The sequence below is a fragment of the Cajanus cajan genome, chromosome 1 (assembly GCF_000230855.2).
Source record: "Cajanus cajan strain Asha chromosome 1, NIPB_CcT2T_4, whole genome shotgun sequence".
Taxonomy (NCBI): domain Eukaryota; kingdom Viridiplantae; phylum Streptophyta; class Magnoliopsida; order Fabales; family Fabaceae; genus Cajanus; species Cajanus cajan.
In genome coordinates this window covers 6,440,569-6,464,185 of record NC_138517.1, presented here as the reverse complement: position 1 = coordinate 6,464,185, position 23,617 = coordinate 6,440,569, and the positions used below count along the sequence as shown (strand labels likewise).

The 23,617-nt window shown below is 32.6% G+C and overlaps 2 protein-coding genes across 5 annotated transcripts; one reads left to right on the top strand and one right to left on the bottom strand.

Moving 5' to 3' along the window:
- Nucleotides 1-16,132: 16,132 nt before the first annotated feature.
- On the top strand, nucleotides 16,133-18,750 carry LOC109808204 (SPFH/Band 7/PHB domain-containing membrane-associated protein family). The gene is made up of 5 exons (XM_020371096.3): nucleotides 16,133-16,367; nucleotides 16,490-16,610; nucleotides 16,691-16,782; nucleotides 17,348-17,444; nucleotides 18,178-18,750. Exons 1-5 carry the CDS (start codon nucleotides 16,173-16,175, stop codon nucleotides 18,549-18,551), a joined length of 879 nt encoding a protein of 292 aa, XP_020226685.1. The 5' UTR covers nucleotides 16,133-16,172; the 3' UTR covers nucleotides 18,552-18,750.
- Nucleotides 18,751-19,125: 375 nt separating this feature from the next.
- Nucleotides 19,126-22,674, bottom strand: LOC109806938 (pentatricopeptide repeat-containing protein At3g62890). 4 transcript variants are annotated; one of them, XR_014433562.1, is made up of 3 exons: nucleotides 21,939-22,674; nucleotides 20,193-21,766; nucleotides 19,126-19,910 (listed from the first exon to the last, which is right to left on the bottom strand). XR_014433562.1 is itself a non-coding variant. In XM_020369468.3 (2 exons), exons 1-2 carry the CDS (start codon nucleotides 22,611-22,613, stop codon nucleotides 20,570-20,572), a joined length of 1,872 nt encoding a protein of 623 aa, XP_020225057.1. In that variant the 5' UTR covers nucleotides 22,614-22,674; the 3' UTR covers nucleotides 19,714-20,569. The 4 variants fall into 4 exon arrangements, 1 of the variants encoding a protein (XP_020225057.1); XR_014433563.1 differs by having other exon boundaries at nucleotides 19,126-19,904; XR_014433564.1 differs by having other exon boundaries at nucleotides 19,126-19,897.
- Nucleotides 22,675-23,617: the final 943 nt, after the last annotated feature.

Below are 23,617 nucleotides of genomic sequence, written 5' to 3'. Positions count from 1 at the left end.
CATAGATTGATATATAACTTCTACTACAAAAAGGAGGTAAATCATGATCTTTTGTTTGAGAAAAAGGTTATTAGGAAGCAATCAAAGTCCCATGTCCTTAGAACATAAGGATAGAAATGGGTTTATATACACACACAATTATCTTCATTGTTAAAAGACCTTTTGGGAGATGACAAAAAGTAAAACCACGAGGATTTTGGCCTAAAGTGGACAATATCTTACCAATGTGGAGATATGTGTGTAGAAAACCCTGGGTGCACAATAATAGTATCAAAGTCTAGTTCGAACAAATGACTGATGACTGATTTATTAAACTAGTATTAAGCAATGGAATTAGTTATAGACGCCAATAGTGAATTGGTGTAGGATCCAAGAATGAGATCATCCTTGTATTGAAAATTCTCCCTAGAGATGTGGAAGATGTGTCTCGTTGATGTGCAACGGTGGTGTAAGTAGGTCACCATTAAATACTCATGGATGAAAAAAAGACTTTTGCTTGAGGAAAAAACAGACCATCTAGAAGAGATTCACAGTTAAGGGAGAGTGTTGGAGTTCAAGTGTAAAGTGAGTCCCGTATCAATTAAAGTTTGGTATGTTAAGTAGTATATAAATGAGAAGATCCACCTACCTAATACCTTAAGGTTTTGGGTTATGATGCGGTGTCAAGTTCACTTGTGTGGTTTACTCACTACCTTTGGATGAAGTGTTCCCCGATGTAAAACTCACTAACCCAATAGTCAATTCACTCTTGGCATCTACAATGAATTCCATTGCTCAATACTCATTTGAGTCGATCATTAGTCACTTGGTCGAACAAGGCTCTGCTACCACTTGTTGTGAATGGGATTCAAAGAATTGAAGTATATTTTTGGAACTAACCTCACTTTATTGAAATGTAAAAATATGAATTTATACAAGAGAGATTGATACTAACAAGAATAGAAGACCTGTTAATTCTTATAACTACTAAAACAAAATTAATTAACCAACAAATAACAAAAAGCACAACTCCACTAATCTAGCAACTAATTCTATCTTAACCAATACTAATAGCATATAGATTTAATCAATGTTTTAAAAATCGGATTAGTCATTATAATTAATAATATAATTAATTAATTAAAGCAAACTTTTGGACAAAGTAAGCACGAATTTTTTAAACTTAAGAATCAATTCCCTTTTTAATGATTTGAATGAAATGAAGCATGTTGTAAGCACACTCTTGGACAGAGTGAGCACCTTTGGCAGACATGCAAAGTGCATCACTTTGAGAGGTATGTTGCTATTTTTTAAAAAGCAATTTGATTTCCTTTGGGGATGGGATTACCATCAGATTTTGGTTGGATCGTTGGTTACCTTCTAGTATAGTGTTGAAAGATATGGCACTTTAGGATATTATGGGCAATACTTTATTTCTCATTGGTTGTGATTATTGTTTGGTTGGTGGTATGTGAGATGTTCATGATTTTAGTATTTTCTTCCACATATTTATAGAGAGGAAATTTTGGGAATGGTAGGTCCCCATTCAACTCTTGGTAGGGATAAGTTTGTGTGGGCCCTTACAATTGATGATAGCTTTTCTACTCAATTTGTGTATAGGTTGCTGGAGGGGAATTTTTCAAGCAGAAGGTTTGAAATATAGCGGCTTATCTGGTCCCTAAATATCAAGCCAAGAGAGTTGTTTTCTTTGGAAGGCCCTTCATGATAGTATTATGACTAATATGTTTATAGATAATAGAGAAATCTTGCTTGGATGCAAGTTATCCTTTGTGTAGAGTGTCAAAAATACTCTTCATCTACTTAGAGGCCGTGATTGGGTGCAACACCTCCCCTCGATACTTTTTTAATGGGTATTTGAGTACTTGAATCATACACAATTTGAAAGATGAGCATAGGATGATCAAAGGGATTCCATGGAGTATTTTGTTTTCTGTTACTAGCAATTCTATTTGGCCAACTCAAAACAAGGTGGTTTTTGCGCTATCCTCTTATTCTTGTATGACTGTAGCAAGGCACTAGTTCAGTCATGCCAATGATTTTGTGACGAGGGATGTGGTTTGGATCCCTCTAGTGTAAGGTGTTCTAAAATTTAATACAAATATATTAGTGAGAATGATAAAATTGCATGTGACTTGTGTGAGTGTAGCTCGGGATCATCTAGGGCAATGGTAGTTTGGGTTTCTCAAGAAGTTGAGGTCTTCTAATGTGTTATTGGCTAAGCTTTGGGGTATTTTATTTGCCCTTCAAGTTGCTTAGGATAAAGGAGTTAGAAGGATGATCATTGAGAGTGATTTTTCCTTATCAATTCACCTTGTTAATGTTGGTATTCTACCACACCATCCATGTTTTCCTATTGTTGGCATTATTCATCATTGGATGCAAAAAGAATGGGATGTTAATCCTTCATGTACTGAGGAAGGCTAATGATGTTTTGGATTTTCTTTCCTCTTTAGCACATATGTAAGCAATTGGTATGCATGTGATTAATAGACCTTCTATTAGAAGTGTTTTGTTTCTTTTGAAAGATGTTATGGATGCTTGTTCCACTCATAAAGTGCATAATGTAATTTAGGGTCTTTTTTGGCCCTCCTCATAATTAAAAAAAAAGCAAGTTGGTTGGACTAAGAAGTTATTTTTTAACCAAATTGCTGACATCAACATGGGTTGATTATATAAACAATCTGAAAACATATTCGAATCGAACATAGGTGTGGGTTTGAATTCAACCGATTAGACTGACTAGTTCGATTCAAGTTTTAAAACTATGGATTGAATATAGACCATTACACAATAAATTGAATTGGAGATTAAATTTTATTCTAAGTGTGTGAGGCTTCATTGTCTTAAAAATGTATGTTTTATGATATTAAAAATTTCCTTAATAAGTTCAAATTTACTAAAAATTATTAATGAATTAGAGATGAAGTTTTATTCTAAGTGTGTGAGGTTTCACATTTCTTTACAGATATGAGCTTTTATGATATTAGAAAGTTCTTCAATAAGTTTAAATTTACTTATATATATATATATATATATATATATATATATATATATATATATATATATAAAGTTTAAGTGAGTTTGTTACGAGAACTTATCAAGTTAGGGTAGGTCTCGAAACTTTATGAACGCTTATATAGATACTTACATATTATCCACTAATAAAATTCTAAGATCAATAAAAATCGAATCCAAATTTTATATATATATTGTTCCTTACCAACTAGAGCAACCTTTATTAACTAATACCGATGCAAATACTTAAAACCATATGTTTAAAACTTATAAATATAATTTGGGGACTATTTAAAGGAGCTTCTTTATGAGTAACAATTGATGACTCAATTAGTGGATACCAATATTCAATATACATTATTATAATTTATATTTTCATTATGTATTATTCTCTTTTTGTGTAATTGTTCAGTTAATATATGTATTTATAAATAAACTAGTCCTCTCCCATAGACAATGTATCAATCAAATTTTTTTCTCCTTCTCATATTGTCTTATTTATTCTCTCTATTTTATCTCTTTTTATAACATTATTCAATTTTATTTGAGAAATTTTATCAAATAAATATTTAAGTAAGTTAGCTGTTTATTCTAATAGTCGATTCTTAATCTATAGTTTGGCTAAAAAGAATAAACTTACAACTTTTCATTTTTTTTTAAGTAGCTTTCGTTAAATAAGTGTCCATGTAATAAGTTTCAAAACTATATTTACTAAACTATAATCCTTATTTGTGTGTGTTAATACATAACTTTTGAATTTATTAACTTGAGAAATGTTAATAATTGATTTTAATATTTTTAATACTCTTTATTATTAGTTAAAAGTCACATACTTTTGCAAATATATTACCATTAAATTAAGTGAGATTTATTAAACAAGATACTGATTTATAAAATTTGTGATTTAAAAAATTTAATTAATAATATTAAAAATATTAATAAATAAGTCTTAAACAGAACATTACTTAGTCTTTCATATTCAATTTGTTTCAAATAAAAAATCTAATTTTGAAATGGACTTAAATATATTTTTTGTCCCACAAATTTGGGATAATTTATTTTGTCTATCAAATTTAAAATTGTTTTTAGTTCTTGTAATTTTAAAAAATCTTATTTTAGTCTATCAGATCATCAATAACATATTTGAAAGTAATAAATTGAGATAGTTATACAATATCAATTGAATTTATTATGATGTTTTCACTAATAGGAACATTAATAGATAAATTTTATTAGAGCTATATCAAAGTGGGTTAAAACTTATGAGTCAACTTGGCCCATCACGAGTTTGAATCGAGTTGAGCCAGAAAATTTTGTCTTGGCTCATGAATTGGCTCACCTAATATATTTTTATATTTTTTATTTTACTTTTTATATTTCTAAATGTTAATTTATGTGATTATACATTTATACTATTTACTAAATTTTGTACATACTAGTTGTGAATTATGATAATTAGTGTCGATTTGATATTATTTATCAATATTTTATGTAACAACTTTGATTTTATAAGTTGGTTGTGGATAATATCTAATTCCTTTTTGACATTTTATTTATTTTATTTGTTAACATAGTTGTAATTCTAAAATATAGGATTATAATATATAATTTTTATAAAATTTAATAATTTTTTTAATTTTTTTAATTTAAGTGAGTCAACCCATTTAACCTATTAGTCCATAGTAAGCTAGGCCAGGTTTTTTTTTAAGTTCACTTAAAAGTGAGCCGACCTAAGTTGGTCGACTTATAGCCCAACCCGTGGTGGGTCAGACTGGATCGAATCGAGCTGGGTTACTCATTTTGACAACTCAAGATTTTATATGATAATATTTGATAAGTTTTCTAACAAAATTTGAATATAAAGATTAAAATAAGATTTTTTTTTAAAATTAATAAGACTAAAAATAATAATTTTAATTTTTTAAAAAAATTTATTTTAAATTAAAAAAATTAAAAATATATTTAAACCTTTTAAAATGTTGACAATAGACATAAGTCTTCCCTAATTCGCGGCTTTGCCCCAAATAATTTGAGCTTCCATTCAATAATAAAACAATCATTTAAAAGCATAATTTAAATGCCCAAACACAATATCTTCGTCACTGTATGGCTTCCAAAATATTTTACCATTGTAGCTGAGCTGTAATGTCCGATATATGTATCATCATTTCCATTAAAAAAAACTTATGATTACTATATATAACAAAATTCTCTTTCTAAATTTTTTATTTAATGATATTATATAATCCCACACTAATTAATCTATACGTCTAAATTGTATATCTATAAATATGTGATAAAAAGTTTAAAATATTTTTATTTAAAAAGTACTTAACATATTTAGAATATAAAATATTCAGTATTAATTTTTTATCTAAAATATCTTGACGGCCAAGAACATGCAATTTAACAAATAAATAATTTTTTTAAAATCGATTATTTTTTACTTTTAAAATCGGTTTTGTAACCAATTTTAAAAGAGTTGATTTTAAAAATTAAACTTTTAAAACCGGTTATTTAACTAATTTTAAAAGTTAACTTTTAAGATCGGTTGGTTTACAACTGATTTTAAAAGTTCTGGGCGAGAAAAAAAAATTAAACTGGAACGGGCCGTTCCAGATTATTAAAAAAGAATTTTTGAAGAACGGAGTCAGAACAGCCCGTTCTCCTTTCAGTACGGGTCGTTCTGCTTGGAGAACGGGCTGTTAAAAAAGAATAATAAATAGTATACTATTTATTATTCTTTATTTTTTTTGCATATAAAAAAAGATAAAATGAAAAAAAATATACAAATAATATAGATGATGTAATATAAGAATCAATAATAAATCTCTTATATATATTACCCAAAAGAAACACACATGCAAACAAATATATATAATTGGAAGACCCTAGAGACGTGCCAACGCCAAACATTAAATTAAAGGTAGCATACATAATTGTTTGGAAGGTGAAAATAGCTTGCTATGGTACATCTAGAAGCCTTGTTTGATTCTTTATGCTCTGGGAAACCCTAACACAGATCTAGATCACATCAAGTTGCTTCCCCTACCAAAAACATTGTTAACAATGCGAACCCCATCGATTAATTTTCTGTCTAATGGTCTCCATTATATGATCATACTCATTTGTCTGCTTCTGTGCAATGCAATTAATTGCTGGACCTCGTGGGAAGTGTTCAATCTAACTTTTCTCCATATTTAATATCCCATAAAAATTAATAATTCAAATAACCATTCCCCTTTTCCGTGCAAGCTCCAATAGGATAACATGATGAATCTGATTAATAAGGGGGAAATAATTAAATAAATGTGTGTCTTTAGACTATATATAGATTGTGGTCGATGCTTTTTGGGTACGTGCATCCATGGAGATGGAGGGTGCATGCTATAGTATGGATCAGCATACCTCATTTATAAAATTTGTCGTACGTACAATTTATACTGTACCATTGTTTTTCTGTGTACGAAATCAAGCATACAAAGTATGCAGAAAGAAAAAAAAAAAAGAAACTTCGTATGGCGTATCCATAAGGTTCATTATCTCAAACACGTAAAAACTACGTATGCATTCATGCATTTGATCTTAGTTTTGAGACATCGTGGACACAAAAACGACAAAAAATAAAATGAAACCTTTTTTCATATTATATTTTTTTTTCTCGAGATTGAATTCCCATATGCAATGCGTAGTGTTGGACGTGAAAGAGTGTATTGAGAAAAATTTAAGTCTCACATCGATTAGAGATTAGGCAATTGAATAGTATATAAGTGGAAAGCAACCCCCACCTTACAAGCCAGTTTTGTAGAGTTGAATTAGACTTAAATCCACTATTCTAAGAGATTTAGTCACATTTGGACCAACTCGGTCACATTTAAGTTGATCTAGTCATGTTAAGATTAACTAATTATTGTCTACATAGGATAGTAAGTTTATCTATTTGATAACTATAAAATAGTTTCATGCTATCACAGGTATACACACATTCTCTAATTCTTTGTTACTCTATTAAATTAAATATTCAATGACTTGGACATTGGATTGTAGTTAAGTGATCACCGATGTTTTGCTCTTGTTATTGGTGTCGCTTCGTAGCTAAATTTGTCTTACTAAGTGATGGAGGTCTATGGGCCAAGGACCCAATTACTAAGGCTATGATAGTCAGGAGATTAGAGAAGGATTGAGTTAACTCCAGGAAAAAGTTCATAGTGCTTTTTAGCTAACTGTATACTAAAGTTCATGTAGATTAGGGTTGGCCCACTTGGGTTTGTAATTTTAGTTACGGGCCTTGTATTTTGACCGAGTAAAATAGGCTTATTTTTGGGTCATGTATTCGATCATTTTAGGATTAGAATTGAATATGTGCATGTGCAACTTCATTATTATGTAATTTAGATTACATTTGAATTGCATTTGGGACCATGTGATCGACCATGTGGATTAGTGCACATGGCATGCTCCAAATGCCACTCAAATGCATTATAAATCACATTTAAATGAAGTAGGCACATGGTGGTAGCACATGGGTGGGGATTTGGATGGTCCAAATTTGAATTTTGAATTCAAATTTGACGCCTAAGGTTAATCTAAACCATACCATGATTTAGCTTAACCTTAGGTTAGGCTAACTTCCTCCACACACTTCTTAGGCTTATATATATATATATATATATATATATATATATATATATATATATATATATATATCTACTTAGGTGTGTAATTTGACACTTTAGAGTATTATATGAAAGCATTCTTTAGCAACTCTCTCCCTAGCCGAAAGTCCTCTTGTGAGAGCTCTTCTCCAGATTGTCTTGAGCTATCCTCTTTTTAGCTTTAAGCTTAGGCTTATTCTACCTGAGGAACTTGGTTCAAGCTTGAGCAACACTTCTCCTTCTTCTTCTTTGGATCATCTCCTTGAATCGTTCTCAAGGATCTCAAGGAGTTGAAACTTGTCACTATAAGAAATGTTACATATAGTGACATATAAAGTGTTACTATAGGTACATTATATATATGTATATATCTATTTGATATATAGCTACACACAATTTTAGTGTTGATATTAAATCAGATTTAACAATATATTTTGTGTCACTATAGTCTATGTCCACACTTTTTAACAATATATCAACATATATTGTATTTATTATGTAAGTAAAAGTAGTTTTTAGTGACAATTTTTGTGTCACTATAAAGTGTGTATCATTATATGATATTTTTCTTGTAGTGTGTGAAATTATATTTTTTGTATAATAAAAATGTAATTAATTCAAATATTGAATTATGTGGAATATTAGATTTTTATTACATATATCAAATTTTACATGATTTAAACTTTTTTAGATATATAATTTAATCTTAGATATCTACATATACTTTAAATACATTTAGACTTTTTTTTATTATATATTTAATCTAATTAATTTAAGTAATAAATATAACAGTTAAATTAATTAAATTTGTAATTATTAATGTAGAATAGTATTTTATGATGACTTTTTATGACAATTCCAATCAACTAGCCATAAAAGAATGACACAATGATATTTTTGTAGATAATATAAAATTTTCTATATAAAAAATAGACAACTAACCAATATTAAAAAAATTGAGGCATTTTTGTAAATAATGTAAAATTTTATATATTGGTTTAACAAGTAAATAATATAGAAAGCACTTTTTATAACCATTAAGCAACTGTCACAAAATATAATTTGTTCATTTTGAATCTAGATTTTTCTGGCACATCCAGCTAAATTATTTTTCTGTTTTACTTTTATTTGTTTTTGCATTTTCTATTGATATTGTGTGGTAGCAGGAATGAAAATGTTGTGGTGGAAATGGTGAACATGACGATGGGAAACAATGTGAAGGGATATTGTGGAAGGTGGATGTTGAAGTAGCAGTAGTTAAACATGAAGGACCAAGAGTCACAATGAAAAAGGAAGAGCGCAACAAAACAATTATTGATTTAAAAAAGAGACTATATATATATATTTTTTAAATCAATAATTTAAATACCAAATAAAATTATGTTAAATCCTACATTTTTATTAAAGAAATTAGAAATATTAAATTGATTTTCTAACAATAACACAAACCTGTATAATTGCCACCATTTGTGACCCTTGTGTAATGTGTTCATATACCGGAGATTGAAAACAAAGCTAAAAGACCGAGTTGACCCCTTTTTATTGAGTCAAATACAAAAATATTTCAAATATATATGGTTTCAATTTTTGGTGTAACCAATTCAACCATTTAAGCTGATCCAATTGTGAGAACATCGTTTGAAAGTACAAGGCTTGAAAGGGGTCATTCTCAATAAGATTTTGAGATTATGGGTGGGCTTCAAAATTGATCCAATGGAGGTACCAAATGAGGGTGCCCAATAAGCTAAGTCATGGTTTGCTAAGTGTCTAAATAATTTTAATAGAAAGGAAGATGTTATAATTTTAAAAAAATAATGAACTAAGTGGCCAATATATATATATATAATTTGACATTTTTATCAATGAAAGCTCAATAATTATACCTTGTCTCACACAGTCATGATAAAATAGACTTCCATGGACTATGATAAAGTTTTCCTTCAAATCGGAGCAAACATGTTATATTAGTTGTAGGAAGATTTTAGTTTGAAATGTCTTCCAATTTTAATGAGAAATTTATTTTTAATGTGGTACATTTTGCCTAGATTTAATTCATTATTTCAATAACATGAGTTCAGTTTTGTAATAGTTAAAACTATATTAAAGGAATATGTTAGAAAATGGATTAAGAGCTTAATTTAATCTTATAATATTAATTATTAGATAATTATTGTTTTTTATTTTTATTTATAAACATTAGTATAACCATCTTCTTGCTCGATTTAGAATCTCCAACAAAATTTGAGTTATAGTATGATGAAAAACAATGGTGGGAGGTTGATTTTCTTAACCCCTTTCCCTTTTAACTCCAGCTATGACGTGTGTTGTTTCTAATTTTTAACATATTTAGATTGCTTTATAGTCTTAAAAACTATTTACATTTGTTAGAAAATTATTTGTAAAATAGATGGTAAGGACAATTGGTGCTATGTACCTAAAAGAAACTAAACATGGAAGGGAGAAAGATGTTGCTATTCTAACGAACTTTCACAACAATAGTAACTATGTTTGATTTCACATTGGAAATCTGTAATCTTAGTTAGTCAACTTCAAACGTAACGTTCATATATTTGATATTTTTTCACATTCTGTTGAGTGTAATTACAAACAAACCTTACTTGAAATAAAAAATTAGAATAGTGTTAATTTTTTTAAAAATTGATTAGAGAGTTAAGTTCAACTCAACTTAAATTTCAAACAATAATTCAGACATGCATAACAAAGTTTAGAGAAAACATTTGCATTACAATCATCTACATATTAAGAGAGTCACATAAAAATATCTCTCTCCCTTTCCTTTCTATATAAGGATACTATTGAATCAATAGTTGGAAATTAAATTTTTTTATTAGTAGAGATAAACAAAGTGAATTTTATCTCTTTTAACAATTTTTTTTTCATACACATAACTCTAATAACATGTTTAAAAAGTTCAACTATATATCTACTAATATAATATTTTCATTTTTTCTAATTAAACTAACAACATTATAGCGATTTTTTTTGTCATGTAACGAGAAGTTAATATTTTAAATTGGACAGGTATAATTTTTAAAAATTAATAATAGGATCGAATTAAACTAATTAAATAAAAAGAAAAAAAATAACGGGTCAATGGAGTTTTCATCTGAAGTATAACGATTATACATCAACTTGTCACGTTAGAATAATTTCATTTGCAAAATAAGTGAAACAATCATGAAATTAACTAGAATATAATGTATATTATTATAATATAATGCTTTATAAATAATAACATATAATATTATATTTTTTGGTAAATTATGTATAACATTATATAATATATGATGAGATAATTTAAAAAAGTAAAATGAAAAAATATGGAGAAAAAAATCTTCAATTTATAACACCTAATTAAAAACACATACAAGCCTTTTGAGATGGAACATTGTAGTCTCTATTTAAATAATTTTATAATCTATTATAAAAGAAAAGGCGAAACATAACTTTTTTTATTTTATTAAACTATCTCAAATGAATGAATGGTTGTTATTTTTCTATTCCATTAAAGTGAATTAATGTGACATTTAGATGGAGAACTAATTTTTTTCATAAGAACTAAATCTTATTGGATTTCAACAGTAAATCGAAGCATATAAGTGTGGGAAAATAAATTTTAGCATTGGAGTGAAAATTGACATGTGTTCTTAAAGCTTAGATGTAAATAAGGAGCACTCTAGAAAGTGGTTAATAACTCGATTTTAATATTATAATTGAAGATGTTTTTATATTCTATTTTATTTACATTCTTTTTTAAGCTATTAAAAATAAAGGTTTAATTACATTTTTTTATTCAAATAATTTTATAAATTTTACTTTTTAATTTTTATAATTAATTTTTCTCATTTTTAATTCTTATGCATGTCATTTTTTTAACTTTTAACCTTTATAGCGACATAAACATCTCCTTTTAGTTTTTTTTTTTTATAGTTTTATAAATGAATCCTAGGGGGTTAACCTAAACAAGTGGTTTATCATACTCAACTGTAACGTAGTGAGTAGATTTCAGAGTTTAGTTGACTCTAGAGAAAATAGTATATAGGATTTCTCTGAGAAGGGAACTTCATAAGTTCATTCTCAAAGAAAATTAGATAGAAGTTTTAGAGAGAAGGACTCTGGGTCTGTGAGCTCCTTTCTCTCCCAAATTTATCTGTTTGATTCCTTTTCTCTTCTAGATTACTAATCTCTTCTGTCTTCTCTTGAAATTTAGGCTAGGAAGCTTGCTATTGGTGGATTGAAGTTCGCGAGTCGAGCTTTGAGAGAATTTCTTCTTCTCTGTTCTTGGAGATTCTAAGCTAATTTTTTAGGTGAAGGAAGCTAAAATGTAGATTGATTGGGTGCATGTGAGTTTATGAACTCAATGGGGGCACGAATCTTGGGAATCAATGGCTGAATTGAAGGATTTCTCATTTTTCACGGCTTTTGCGAAAAATTGGATTTTTGGTGATTTTGATGCGTCTCGTAGATCCATATTGAATTAGAGGTTGTTTTCTAGTTGTATGGAGTCTATGTGTTTCAATTCTTGGATTGCATGTGGTTGGATTTCCTGATTTTCAAGTATTCGAGGCGAAATTCTAAGTTTTGGGAGGTTGCTATATGAATTTGCGTCAGGCGCATGTTCTTGGCGCCGAGCGTGCATTCATCAGAGAAACCATTTATTGATCACGCCGGGCACGAGGTTAGTCGCGTCGGGTGCGATTGTAAATGAGAGTCTTTGGATGAATTCGCGCCAAGCGTGAGGAGAACCACGCCGGGCGTGATATCAAATAGTGGCTTGGTGGGTGTTTTACTGATAAGGCATCGGGCCCAGGGTAAGCGCCGGGTGTGGAGACCTCTGGAGGTCTCTGTCTGGATGGCGTCGGGCGTAGGGTGGGTGCGCCGGGAGTGGAGACTCCTATGAGTCTCTACTTCAAGGACGCTGGGCATGGGGATTTCACGCTGGGCGTGGATGAGATTTTGGACTCTCGGGTTGGGTTTAGGCCGGGCACAAGCTGATCGTGTCGGGCATGAAAGAGCTTAGGGGTCTCAGGTAGAGCTGTCAAAGTGGGCCGGGACCTGTGGGCCAACCCGACCCACCTTGAAAACGGGCCGGGCCAGGCAAAAAAAATTTGAAGTTTTATAGTAGGTGGGTATATCTCAACCTGGCCCACTTTCATCCCGGCCCACCCGGGCTAAACCCGTGGTAGGCCGGGTAGCCCACCAACCCACCATTTTTTTTTGCAATAAAAATTTAAGTATGATTTGTAATTAATTTTGTATGATGGGATATTGAAAATTTTTATTTTAGACTTTTATCATGATTTGCATTTAATTTTGTAAGATGAATTATGATTTATGACTATTAATTATGCTAATTTATGACTATTATGTTAATTTATAATTAATTTAAAATTTAAAATTTTGTTGATATTTTTTATTTTTTAATTTTTGGTGGGCTGGTGGGCTGGCCCGTATAACCCACCAACCCGTGGTGGGCCGGGCTGGGCCAATTTTTTTTTGAGAAAATTAAAAGTGGGCCGGGTTGGGTTGGCTCGTTTTTAAAGTGGGTCAAGGTGGGCCGGTCCATGTGGGCCGGGTTGGCCCGTTTTGACAGCTCTAGTCTCAGGTTGGATGTTAGGCCGGGCGTGAGTGGGCTGCGCCGGGCGTGAATGTACTTGATGTTTTTGATTGAAAATTATGTTTATGCATGTTTAAAGTTGAAGATTTGATCATGTATGGATGATATATGATGTATGATTCATATGTATGCTTGATAATGGCATGTATGAATGTTTAAATATGATATGACATGTGTATATGTTCATATGAGGATGATATTGATCATGATGGTGGATTAACCATGTGTGATGTATGATGCATTATTGTTGATGCCTTATGGCATGTGTCTAGCCTAGGACTTAAGAAGAGGGAAATATTTTTGAACTAGAAGAACTCACATAGAATTTCTTGAGAGTGGTGCTTGGATAGACCAGTAATATAAATGAGAGTGGTGTTTAGATAGGCCCTTGTTTTGGGTGAGAGTGGTTCTTGAATAAGCTACTGGTTTGGGTGAGTCTCCTCTAAGTCCCTAGCTAGTGTTGGAGCGGGGTATGAGATTGAAGGTTATTCCCTTAACCAAGTATTGGGGAAGGTGCGTGGTTCTTTGCGGATAGTCGGTGGGCGAACTCCACAAGTGACTTGGTAATGCATGCCAAGGTCGTGGTAAACCTATACGCAGCTGTGCTATACCTGACGGTGAAACCAGACTTCCAATTGTGTAAGTGACATCATCCGAGTAAACCCGAGTGATGATTTATATCCTGTTTAGCTGTGACCAAGCGGGGGTATTGGACGTGAAAACAGTTGGGGTGATTTTGGTAGGATTGGGATGTCACTTATACTGCTCTACTGTTAGGGAAATCTCTTAGGTGTATGCGTGACGACGCATTAGATGATAGATATGCATTGATATCTTTCATGTGTTGTTTAATTGCATGATTGTTGTTATGATGAAGTGTATGGTATTTGACTTCATGATTTGATGATTTGATAGTTGAGTAGCATAGATATTTTATTATTATGCTTGCATGGTTGTTTATTGAACTCTAGCTTACCCTTCTGTTTCCATGTGGATGGACTGCGATGGGAGCAGGTCAGGGTTAGGTTAGTGTTGGTGGGGCTATTGCTGACGAGATCAGGTGTTTTGTCACAGTGTCGGAGTCAGTTGGAGTGTTGACTAGTCGTGCTTGACCGGTATTAAGGTGATATTATTTGGATGACAGTACATATTTAGTGTTATATTTTGTACATAGAAACATAATTTTATTTTATATATATATATATATATATATATATATATATATATACCTGTATGTATGAGTTATCTAGTTTTAATATTTCTCTTTGTTCACTATTAGTAGTGCGATTTTACTGAGTGTAGGGACCATGGCGGGTCGTTACACAACAATTAACATTCGTTATATTAAAATCAATAACATAAACTCTACACCAAATCATTACTTTCTATTCACTTCATTTGACCATTGACCAACTTTGCCCGCAACCATATCTGTCACCACCATTTTCGTGATTGTATTTACTATCATTGCAACCTTATTAAGGCTACATGAGACTAAGAACAAACAAACCAGAGATTGAGTAGAGGCATGAATCTGAATCTAAAAGAGAAAAAAAATGGTGGGATAGTTTGCTTTGTCTATAATTATGTCGTAGTTACCACTCACAAGACCAAGTTGCGGTCCACAATTGTGTGGCCACATTGTGGTCCGCACTTGCACAACCATGTTGCACCTTTGTGTTGCCATCCACCTTTGTGCCTCCACTGTGATTTGTAGTTGCATGCCTTCGCACCCATTGTGTGTCCATGCAACTTTGTGATTTGCATTCTCTCACTTTTGTTGCAAGTGGTATACACTTGATTCATTTGTTTGCATCTATCGCTACATGCAATCTTCACTTGTGTTGTCTTGTCTTGTCTCCTTTGCATCAAACCTACGAAACAAAAACCAGACCCAAAGAGGGAAAGGGAAAAAATGGTGCCATCGTTAAAAATTTTCTCTCACGACGTTGCATGGTGGAGAATAGTCTCTATTCTAGTATGTTTAAATGTAGTTTATTAATACCTCTTTCCTTATCCCATTAAAACGTCTTTTAAAGGACAAAATTGAAGTGGTTCAACGAGTACTAAAGCAGACAATACCTCATATACGATGATTCTAATAACATCAGCAAACTTTCAGTCAAAACAATTTCCAACATAGACACCAGTGATCATGTGAAAATGAGATTGCTAAGATGTAGTGAGAATGGTGCCCCCTAATACGCTGAGTCTCATATTAATTTAAAAGATAAAATTAGTGGAGCATGGTGGTTCACTTATAAAGATGGACCACCTTAATCTCTGTCAATTTTGTAAATTCATTTTTTTAGTTTTATAGTTACATAATTTTTTTTATTTCCTATAAAAATAGATAATAAAAACTAATAAATAATAAAAAATAGTATGTGTAAAAACTAAACCAATATGTCTTAACTATAAAAATTAAAAGATAAAATTTATAAAACTATAAAAACCAAATGATAATTAAACTTTAAAAAAAATATTGTTTAAATTAAAGGAACATCTGCTGATTCTGAATTTCTTATTATAAGTTTATTTTATATCAATAAAAATGTTCCAATATAAGACTTTGTGGACAATAACCAAAATTTCATAATTTTTTAAAATTAAATTCATTTTTAATTATTAAATTTTTGTCAATTTTTATTTTGATTTATGAATATTTTATTTACTAGTTTTAGCTTTTAAATTTTGATTCATTTTCAGTTTTAATAACTAAATTTTTCTGAAACGTGAAGATATTTTTGTCATAAAAACAATTTTAAAAATAAAAAAATAAAAAAATGTGTTGACATATAATTATTTTAATTTGGGGAGTTGGAATAAGAAGGCGTGGTTTTGGAGTAGCAAAAGAAGCAACGATGGGAAACACGTTCTGCCTCTTCTGTGGTTGCGTCGGTCAATCCAGCGTCGGCGTCGTCGAACAGTGGGGTCGCTTCCACCGCCTCGCCCAACCAGGCTTCCACCTCTTCAACCCCCTCGCCGGCGAATGCCTCGCCGGAATCCTCTCCACCAGGATCTCCTCCCTCGACGTCCGCATCGAAACCAAAACCAAGGTCCCTAACCTAACCTATTCAATTTCTCAATTTCTTTTTTTTTTTTTTTTTTCCTTTTTAATATGAACGTTGATGGACAATAGAGGAATACAAGTTGATTTTAATTTCGAATTGCGGTGCAGGACAATGTGTTTGTGCAGTTGCTGTGTTCAATTCAATACCGAGTCATTAAGGAAAACGCGGACGATGCTTTCTACGAGTTGCAAAACCCTCAGGAGCAGATCCAGGCTTATGTTTTTGATGGTTCTGCTTCTTTAACGCTTCTTTTTTCTATACGCATGCATGTCAATTCATTGTTTTAATTATGTGGTTTGGTGTTTCAGTCACGCGTGCGATTGTTCCCAGAATGAACTTGGATCAGCTATTTGAGCAGAAGGGTGAGGTTGCCAAAGCTGTATTGGAGGAGCTTGAAAAGGTTAACATACTTCTTTTGTTTATGTAGTTCATGGCTATTCTATTGAAAAAAGTGAGTGACTTATTTTGTATGCGAATTGGACTATCTTAATCATTGGATCAGAAGTAATTTAGATAAAACTCATCAATCGCCAAGATGAGAGAAGGAAATACGTGGCAAGCTTTGTTTATACTGTCGATTCCTTGGTTGTATGTACGGAAAATATTTAATTAGAAGAGACTAAACCTACTTTTGTGATCTCTATACTTTGAAAGTAATTATTTTCCAACTATCAATTGGAAGATATCCCCGCTGCACACAAAAATACGAAAAAAAAAATAAAAGTTTTGGCCATTTTTAATGAAATATGTAAAAACTGGCTGGTGAAGAGAACCATAGTTGTTTGTGACGTATAAAATTATTTCTTTTCCTTTTAAAACTATAAATTGCTGGTTTGATAAATGAAACTATGAGAGTTTATGTTTAAGCATCTGTTTTGAAATATGATATAACTGTAAGATTGTTCACATATGCTTGATTATTTATCTGCGTACTGATGTCTTTATCTCCTGAGTTTCTGTATCAGGTGATGGGAGAATATGGATATAGTATAGAGCACATACTCATGGTTGATATTATACCTGATCCTGCTGTGCGTAAGGCAATGAATGAGATCAATGCAGGTAATACTACTACTCCATAGTTTTCAGAGCCCTTTTTTTATGGAAATATCAAGCAGTGACATGTATGTATTTATATCATAGTTTCTCCCTTGGAAAATACTCCTCTTAGGTGAGTTTGTCTATAAAAGTGATCAAGAGCCTTTGAATTTGATGGAAATAGATAGGATGGAATAAATTGGGAAATAATAAAATAAAACCTCCGTTTCATTGTTTGAAGATGTTATGATGAAATAGATCAAAATTCTCTAGTTTAAAAGGAGTTGTTATGATGGAATAGCACATACATGTTCCATCTTATACCTCCCGAATTGTGGGGAAAGAAAAATGAAAAGATAAATAATGAAATAAGATGAAATAAATTTTACTAGTTTTCATTATATTCCACCTTCATTTTATCAATTCAAACAATGAAAATATGGAACATAGAAGAGTGTTAGCAACGCACACTTCTTAACACACTCTCTTACTAGTTAAAATTATGATAGAGATTCATTAAATAAGATATGAGAGCCACCAAATTTTGTATTTCAATAAATCTCAACCAATAAGAGGTGTGTTCAAAATAGCATGTCAGAGAATATATTACTAGTATTTCTCATGGAGCGTTATACCATTATATTCCATTTCCGTTCATTCCATTCTTTTTCACCAATCCAAACATTACTGGGTTTAGATTTTGATACACTTTATTGCATGCAATAGTATTTATTGAGGATTTATTATATTTTTACAGCGCAAAGGATGCAACTTGCTAGCGAGTACAAAGGAGAAGCTGAAAAGGTGTTGCTAGTTAAAAAAGCAGAGGCTGAAGCCGAAGCCAAGTATTTGGGTGGGGTTGGTGTGGCCAGGCAGCGACAGGCTATCACAGATGGCTTGAGAGAGAACATCCTCAACTTCTCTCACAAGGTAGAGGGCACTAACGCTAAGGAGGTGATGGATCTTATCATGATTACTCAGTACTTTGACACAATCAAAGACCTTGGGAACTCATCAAAGAACACCACTGTTTTTATACCCCATGGACCTGGCCACGTCAGGGATATTGGTGAGCAGATACGCAATGGACTGATGGAAGCATCTAGTGCTCAAGTAAATATGGAGGAGTGATTTTGTAAAGTTTGCCTTAGAAAGTATCTCTGTCTAACAATCACACACACAATAATACTCGTGTATTTAATATGTTTATGCTTAATTTTGAAGAAAAGTTTTGATCAGTTGGAATTTATAAAATAAGATGCTTTTCAGTTGTATTGTGATGGAAACAGTCAGTACTGAGTGCTCTAGTAAATATGGTGTGATTTTATAATATTGCCTCCGAAAGTATATCTATCTCAGTCTTACACGTACATAATGGTATTATAGTGGTATAACTCGTGTATGTGATATTTCTGCTTAATTTTGTAGAAGAAAAGTTTTGATTAGTTGGAAGCTGTAAGATATTTTTCAGTCGTATTATATAATCTTTAGAAATTCAATGACATGCAATCTGATTTATAGGAATTAAAAAAACAATAAGAATTTTTTATTTTTTGCTTTCCTGTTTTAATATGTATTTAAGCTTGTGGACAAGCCCGCGTAACTTGTGGTGCCCCACATTGTTAAGGTTGGAAAGTGTCTGGTTTCAATATATTATAAGTTGGAAACAGTTTCAGCTTCTATTTTCCAGATTCAGATAAAAATAGAGAGCAAATGAAAGAATATTATTCCTTAAATTAAATGTATTAAACAGTACAGCTTAGGGATGGCAAATATACCCGTACCCGTGGGTAATACCCGAACCCGTTCCGACTTTGACGGGGAATACCCGATTTGACCGGGTACGGGTACGGGTAAAACCCGATATATTGAATCGGGTACGGGTACGGGTATGTACTTACCCGCCCCGTACCCGTACCCGTTCTCATTTTTAATTTAATATTCACTTTTAATTTAATTATATTAAAAAAATTTAATATTTTTTTATGTATGATTATTTATTATAATGTGAGATAAAAAAATAACCTAATTATAATTATAATATAATATAAAAAAATAATTTAAAAATATTATTTTTTAAAAAAAAATAAAAAATAAAAAAATTGACGAGTACGGGTACGGGTACGGGTATCTCCGATACCCGACGGGGACGGGGATGGGGATGAAAATCCATACCCGATGGGTATGGGGACGGGGATGGGGATGAGTTTTACTTGCGGGGACGGGGACGGGTATCATGAAACCCGTACCCGCCCCGCCCCGTTGCCATCCCTAGTACAGCTTCATAACAAGATTTTAAATAAATAATTTCTCCTTTATAATTTTCGACATTGTATAATATTTAAACATTATTGAAACAATCTTAAAATAGACATCGTAGCAAGCCAATCATCCCCATACGTAGCATCCAACGTCTACATCTATTTTGTCCGGAGTTTTGAGTTGCTCATTCTCCAGCCTGTAACATGCTCGAATACCTGAAAACTTCAACTTCAAAAACGACAATTAAGGGATGAATATTGTGGAAAACTACTGCTTTATGTTGTTCAATACAACCCAAAAAATATGATAAAACTGAAATAATGTTGGTTTAAGGAAATAACCTCAAAGAAAAAGCTATTGGTAGTGATACATATCCAAGTTAGAATAGAAGTTTTTGGAAAAATGAGATCTATACAAGATAGTCAATAAGAGCTATACAGCAATTTAGCATAATCAAGCTATTGATTGTTCAGTACATCTACATAATAATAGAAATGAAAGTGTACAAACCTCAGGCAACTGTAAATAATTGACGGTCATAGAGGGCGTTCTTCAAGAATCAGACAAAAGCATTAAAAAGCAAGAGCACCCTTTAATAAGCCAATTGCAGAACTGTTCATCAATGCAAATAAACAACTCAGAGGGCACCCTTTAAGCATAAAGGGAATTCTTCCTTCCGTGATCATTGCTTTCTTATTTGTATGTAATCAAAGGAACTTATCCTATCTTTTTGCGCTAGCTAAAAAAGCCTCTCATCATACCTCTGTCTTGCCAACTCAACATGTGAATGAGTTTGCCATATAAATAAATGCTCCATTGTGTCAAAGATGGGCAAAAAGGGAAGGAGGAATGTTGAACATATTTAACATATGTAGCACTTCCCTTATCTACCAGTAGTCTTTGCAAGAACAGAATCCATCTTTGAAGTGGTGATACCTTGTCCTGTCTCTAACTATAATTACTCGATTGTAAACCTTGGAGATGAATTTTGTTGCTTGATGACAATCCCCGCAAACTCTTAAATTCTTTACAATGCGAATTGGAGTTCCATGTGCTGTGTTCATCAATCCAAAAGCAATAGCCAACTTCTCACTGTGTACAGACAGAGCAGTCTCTTTATCTTCCTCATCATAAATATCATGCAAAAGTTCTCCTAATTCTGGTACATACCCAGCACTCTTCAACTTGATTGTCATCTCATCCAAAAATGAATAAATCTCCCTACTTTGAGGATGGGATCGATCTCCAACAAGGAATTGATGGAACGTCCCCTTCAATTCAATTGAGCTGCAACCAGGAATCTTTTTTCTATCACTACTGATTTCATTCTTCTCTCTCAGCATTCTTGCTTCATTCCATCTCCCAGATGTAGAATATATATTACTCAATAGAACATGACACCCTATATGGTTAGGATCCATGTCTTTAATGATCTTGCCTATTCGATATCCCCGCTCCATATCTTTGTAAATTCTACAAGCATTCAACAGTGCTCCCCAAATTGCAACATCTGGGGCCACGGGCATACTTGATATCATGTCTTCAGCCTCTTCCAAGAGACCAGCACGACCAAGTAGATCTACCATGCATCCATAATGCTCTATTTCAGGAGCAATTGCATAATCACTAACCATCAATCTGAAATATAATTTTCCCTCCTCGACCATATATCCATGACTACAAGCATTCAGCAAGGCAATGAAAGTGACTTTATTAGGAGAAACCTTTTCAGCCTTCATTTGTTCAAAGACATTTATGGCCTCATCGGGTTTTCCATGCATCGCAAACCCACCGATCATGGCATTCCAAGGCCAAACTTTTTGCTTTACCTTGTGTTCAAGGAAAACTCTCGATGCTGATTCTATCTCTCCACACTTTGCATACATGTCAACGATGCTAGCAAGAAGCCTCTCATTCATCTTAATCTCAGCCCTCCCAATATAAGCATGGATCCACTTTCCTTGATCCAAGGCTACTAGATTTGAACAGGCTACAAGAGCACTTACAAGGGTATATGCATTTGGCTTGGAACCTATTTGCAACATCTTGTGGAAGAATTCCAAAGCCTCCATGAAACAACCAACCTATAATAAGCATGAAGCAACTTTAGACATAGTCCATAAAAAATTAAGTTTAATACAACAAAATATGATATACTTTCAACTGCATACTAGTAAAATGTCCACTTCAAAGGAACAAGACAATCATGTAAAATGTTGGTATAATTATTTTGTTTACTTTCCAATCCAGCAATACCTGAACATAACCAGCTATTATAGTACTCCATGACACAACATCTCGCTCTTGCATTCCATCAAACAATTCCTTAGCTTGACTCATTTTACCGGATCCAACGTAGGCGGCAATCATGGTGTTCCAAGAATACAAGTCTCTATCCACAGCCCATTGAAAGACCTTCTGGCTCTCCTCCACTAGTCTCCACTTCCCATACATTCCAATCAATGCATTCACAACAAACACATTGTTCACCAAACCAACTTTCACGGCATGAACGTGAACCTGCTCCCCTTCCTGCACGCCCAACCCATTGCCACAGGCACCAAAAGCAAACACAAAGCTATACCGATTCGGGGAAAGGCCTGAATGGCGGGTTAACGAGCGGAACACCACAAGGGAGTTGTGGCAGGAATGGGGTGATAAAGAATGTGCTTTGATCATGGTGTTGTAAATGAACAAGTCTGGTTCAGGAATTTGATCAAACAGTTTGTGGGCATACGAAAGAGAGGCGCAAGCAGCAAGCTTGAGGAGCTTGTTGGCTGAAACAGGGTGTGAGATTAGAGCTGTGGTTATTAATTGGGCATGGGTCTGCTTAATTTGTTGCATTGATTTGCATGAGTCAATCAAAGGGACAAGTCTATAATAGTGATCAGAATGAAAAGGTTTTGCAGAGGTCGTGTAGAACCGAATCATGTTTTGAAAAAGTACTGGTTCTGTTATTTTGGTAATAAATAAGTGTGGATTCTGACTTCAACTTAGGACAATGGACAATTAGCCCAATCTTCTCAACACGATTGGGCCTATTTCAAATGGGCTGGGCCCTTTTGCGCATTGGCAAATTAAAGGCCAAGTTATGGGCTGTAACTGTACTAAGGACTAAGGAATTATTATTGAAGAGGTTGGAAAATATGTCGAGAAAAACTAATAACATAGTCTTTGTTAGTCTTTTTTTTTTTTATAATTTTTTTTAATTACACTTTTATGCGTGTTTCATTAAGAGCATTTGGGACTAGGGACGACAAATATACCCGTACCTGCGGGTAATACCCGAACCCGTCCTGACTTTAACGGGAAATACCCAGTTTGACCGGGTACGGGTACGGGTACGGGTACGGGTATGTACTTACCCGCCCCGTACCCGTACCCGTACCCGTCCCCGTCCCCGTCCCCGTTCCCATTTTTAATTTAATATCCACTTTCAATTTAATTTTATTAAAGGATTTTAATATTTTTTTTATGTGTAATTATTTATTATAATATGAAATAAAGAAATAACCTAATTATAATTATAATATAATTAAAAAAATAATTTAAAAATATTATATTTATAAAAAAAAAAAATTGGCGGGTACGGGTACGGGTACGGGTATACCCGATACCCGATGGGGACGGGAATGGGGATGAAAATCACATACTCGACGGATACGGATATGGGAACGGGAATGAGTTTGGCTCGCGGGGACGGGGACGGGTATCATGAAACTCGTACTCGCCCCGCCCCGTTGCCATCCCTATTTGAGACGGATTAAAATTTAGAAATTTTAGTTGTTTTTGAGTGAAAAAAAAGGTTATTTAAAAATAAGTTGCATATTTGTCTATTTGAGATAATAACTGAAATTTGTAAAACAAAAATTGAAAAATAAATTGTTTTCTTGCATATAAAAATTTAAAATTCATGATTGTTTCTTGTTTTAAGT

What these genes read in the sequence shown, in the direction of transcription:
- LOC109808204 (XM_020371096.3), top strand. Translation starts at nt 16,173, where the DNA reads ATGGGAAACACGTTCTGCCTCTTCTGTGGTTGCGTCGGTCAATCCAGC. An exon ending in GCATCGAAACCAAAACCAAG is followed by an intron (nt 16,368 to 16,489) that starts GTCCCTAACCTA and finishes ATTGCGGTGCAG; the next exon opens with GACAATGTGTTTGTGCAGTT. An exon ending in AATGAATGAGATCAATGCAG is followed by an intron (nt 17,445 to 18,177) that starts GTAATACTACTA and finishes ATATTTTTACAG; the next exon opens with CGCAAAGGATGCAACTTGCT.
- LOC109806938 (XM_020369468.3), bottom strand. Translation starts at nt 22,613, where the DNA reads ATGATTCGGTTCTACACGACCTCTGCAAAACCTTTTCATTCTGATCAC. An exon ending in TAATAGCTGGTTATGTTCAG is followed by an intron (nt 21,767 to 21,938) that starts GTATTGCTGGAT and finishes TGCTTATTATAG; the next exon opens with GTTGGTTGTTTCATGGAGGC.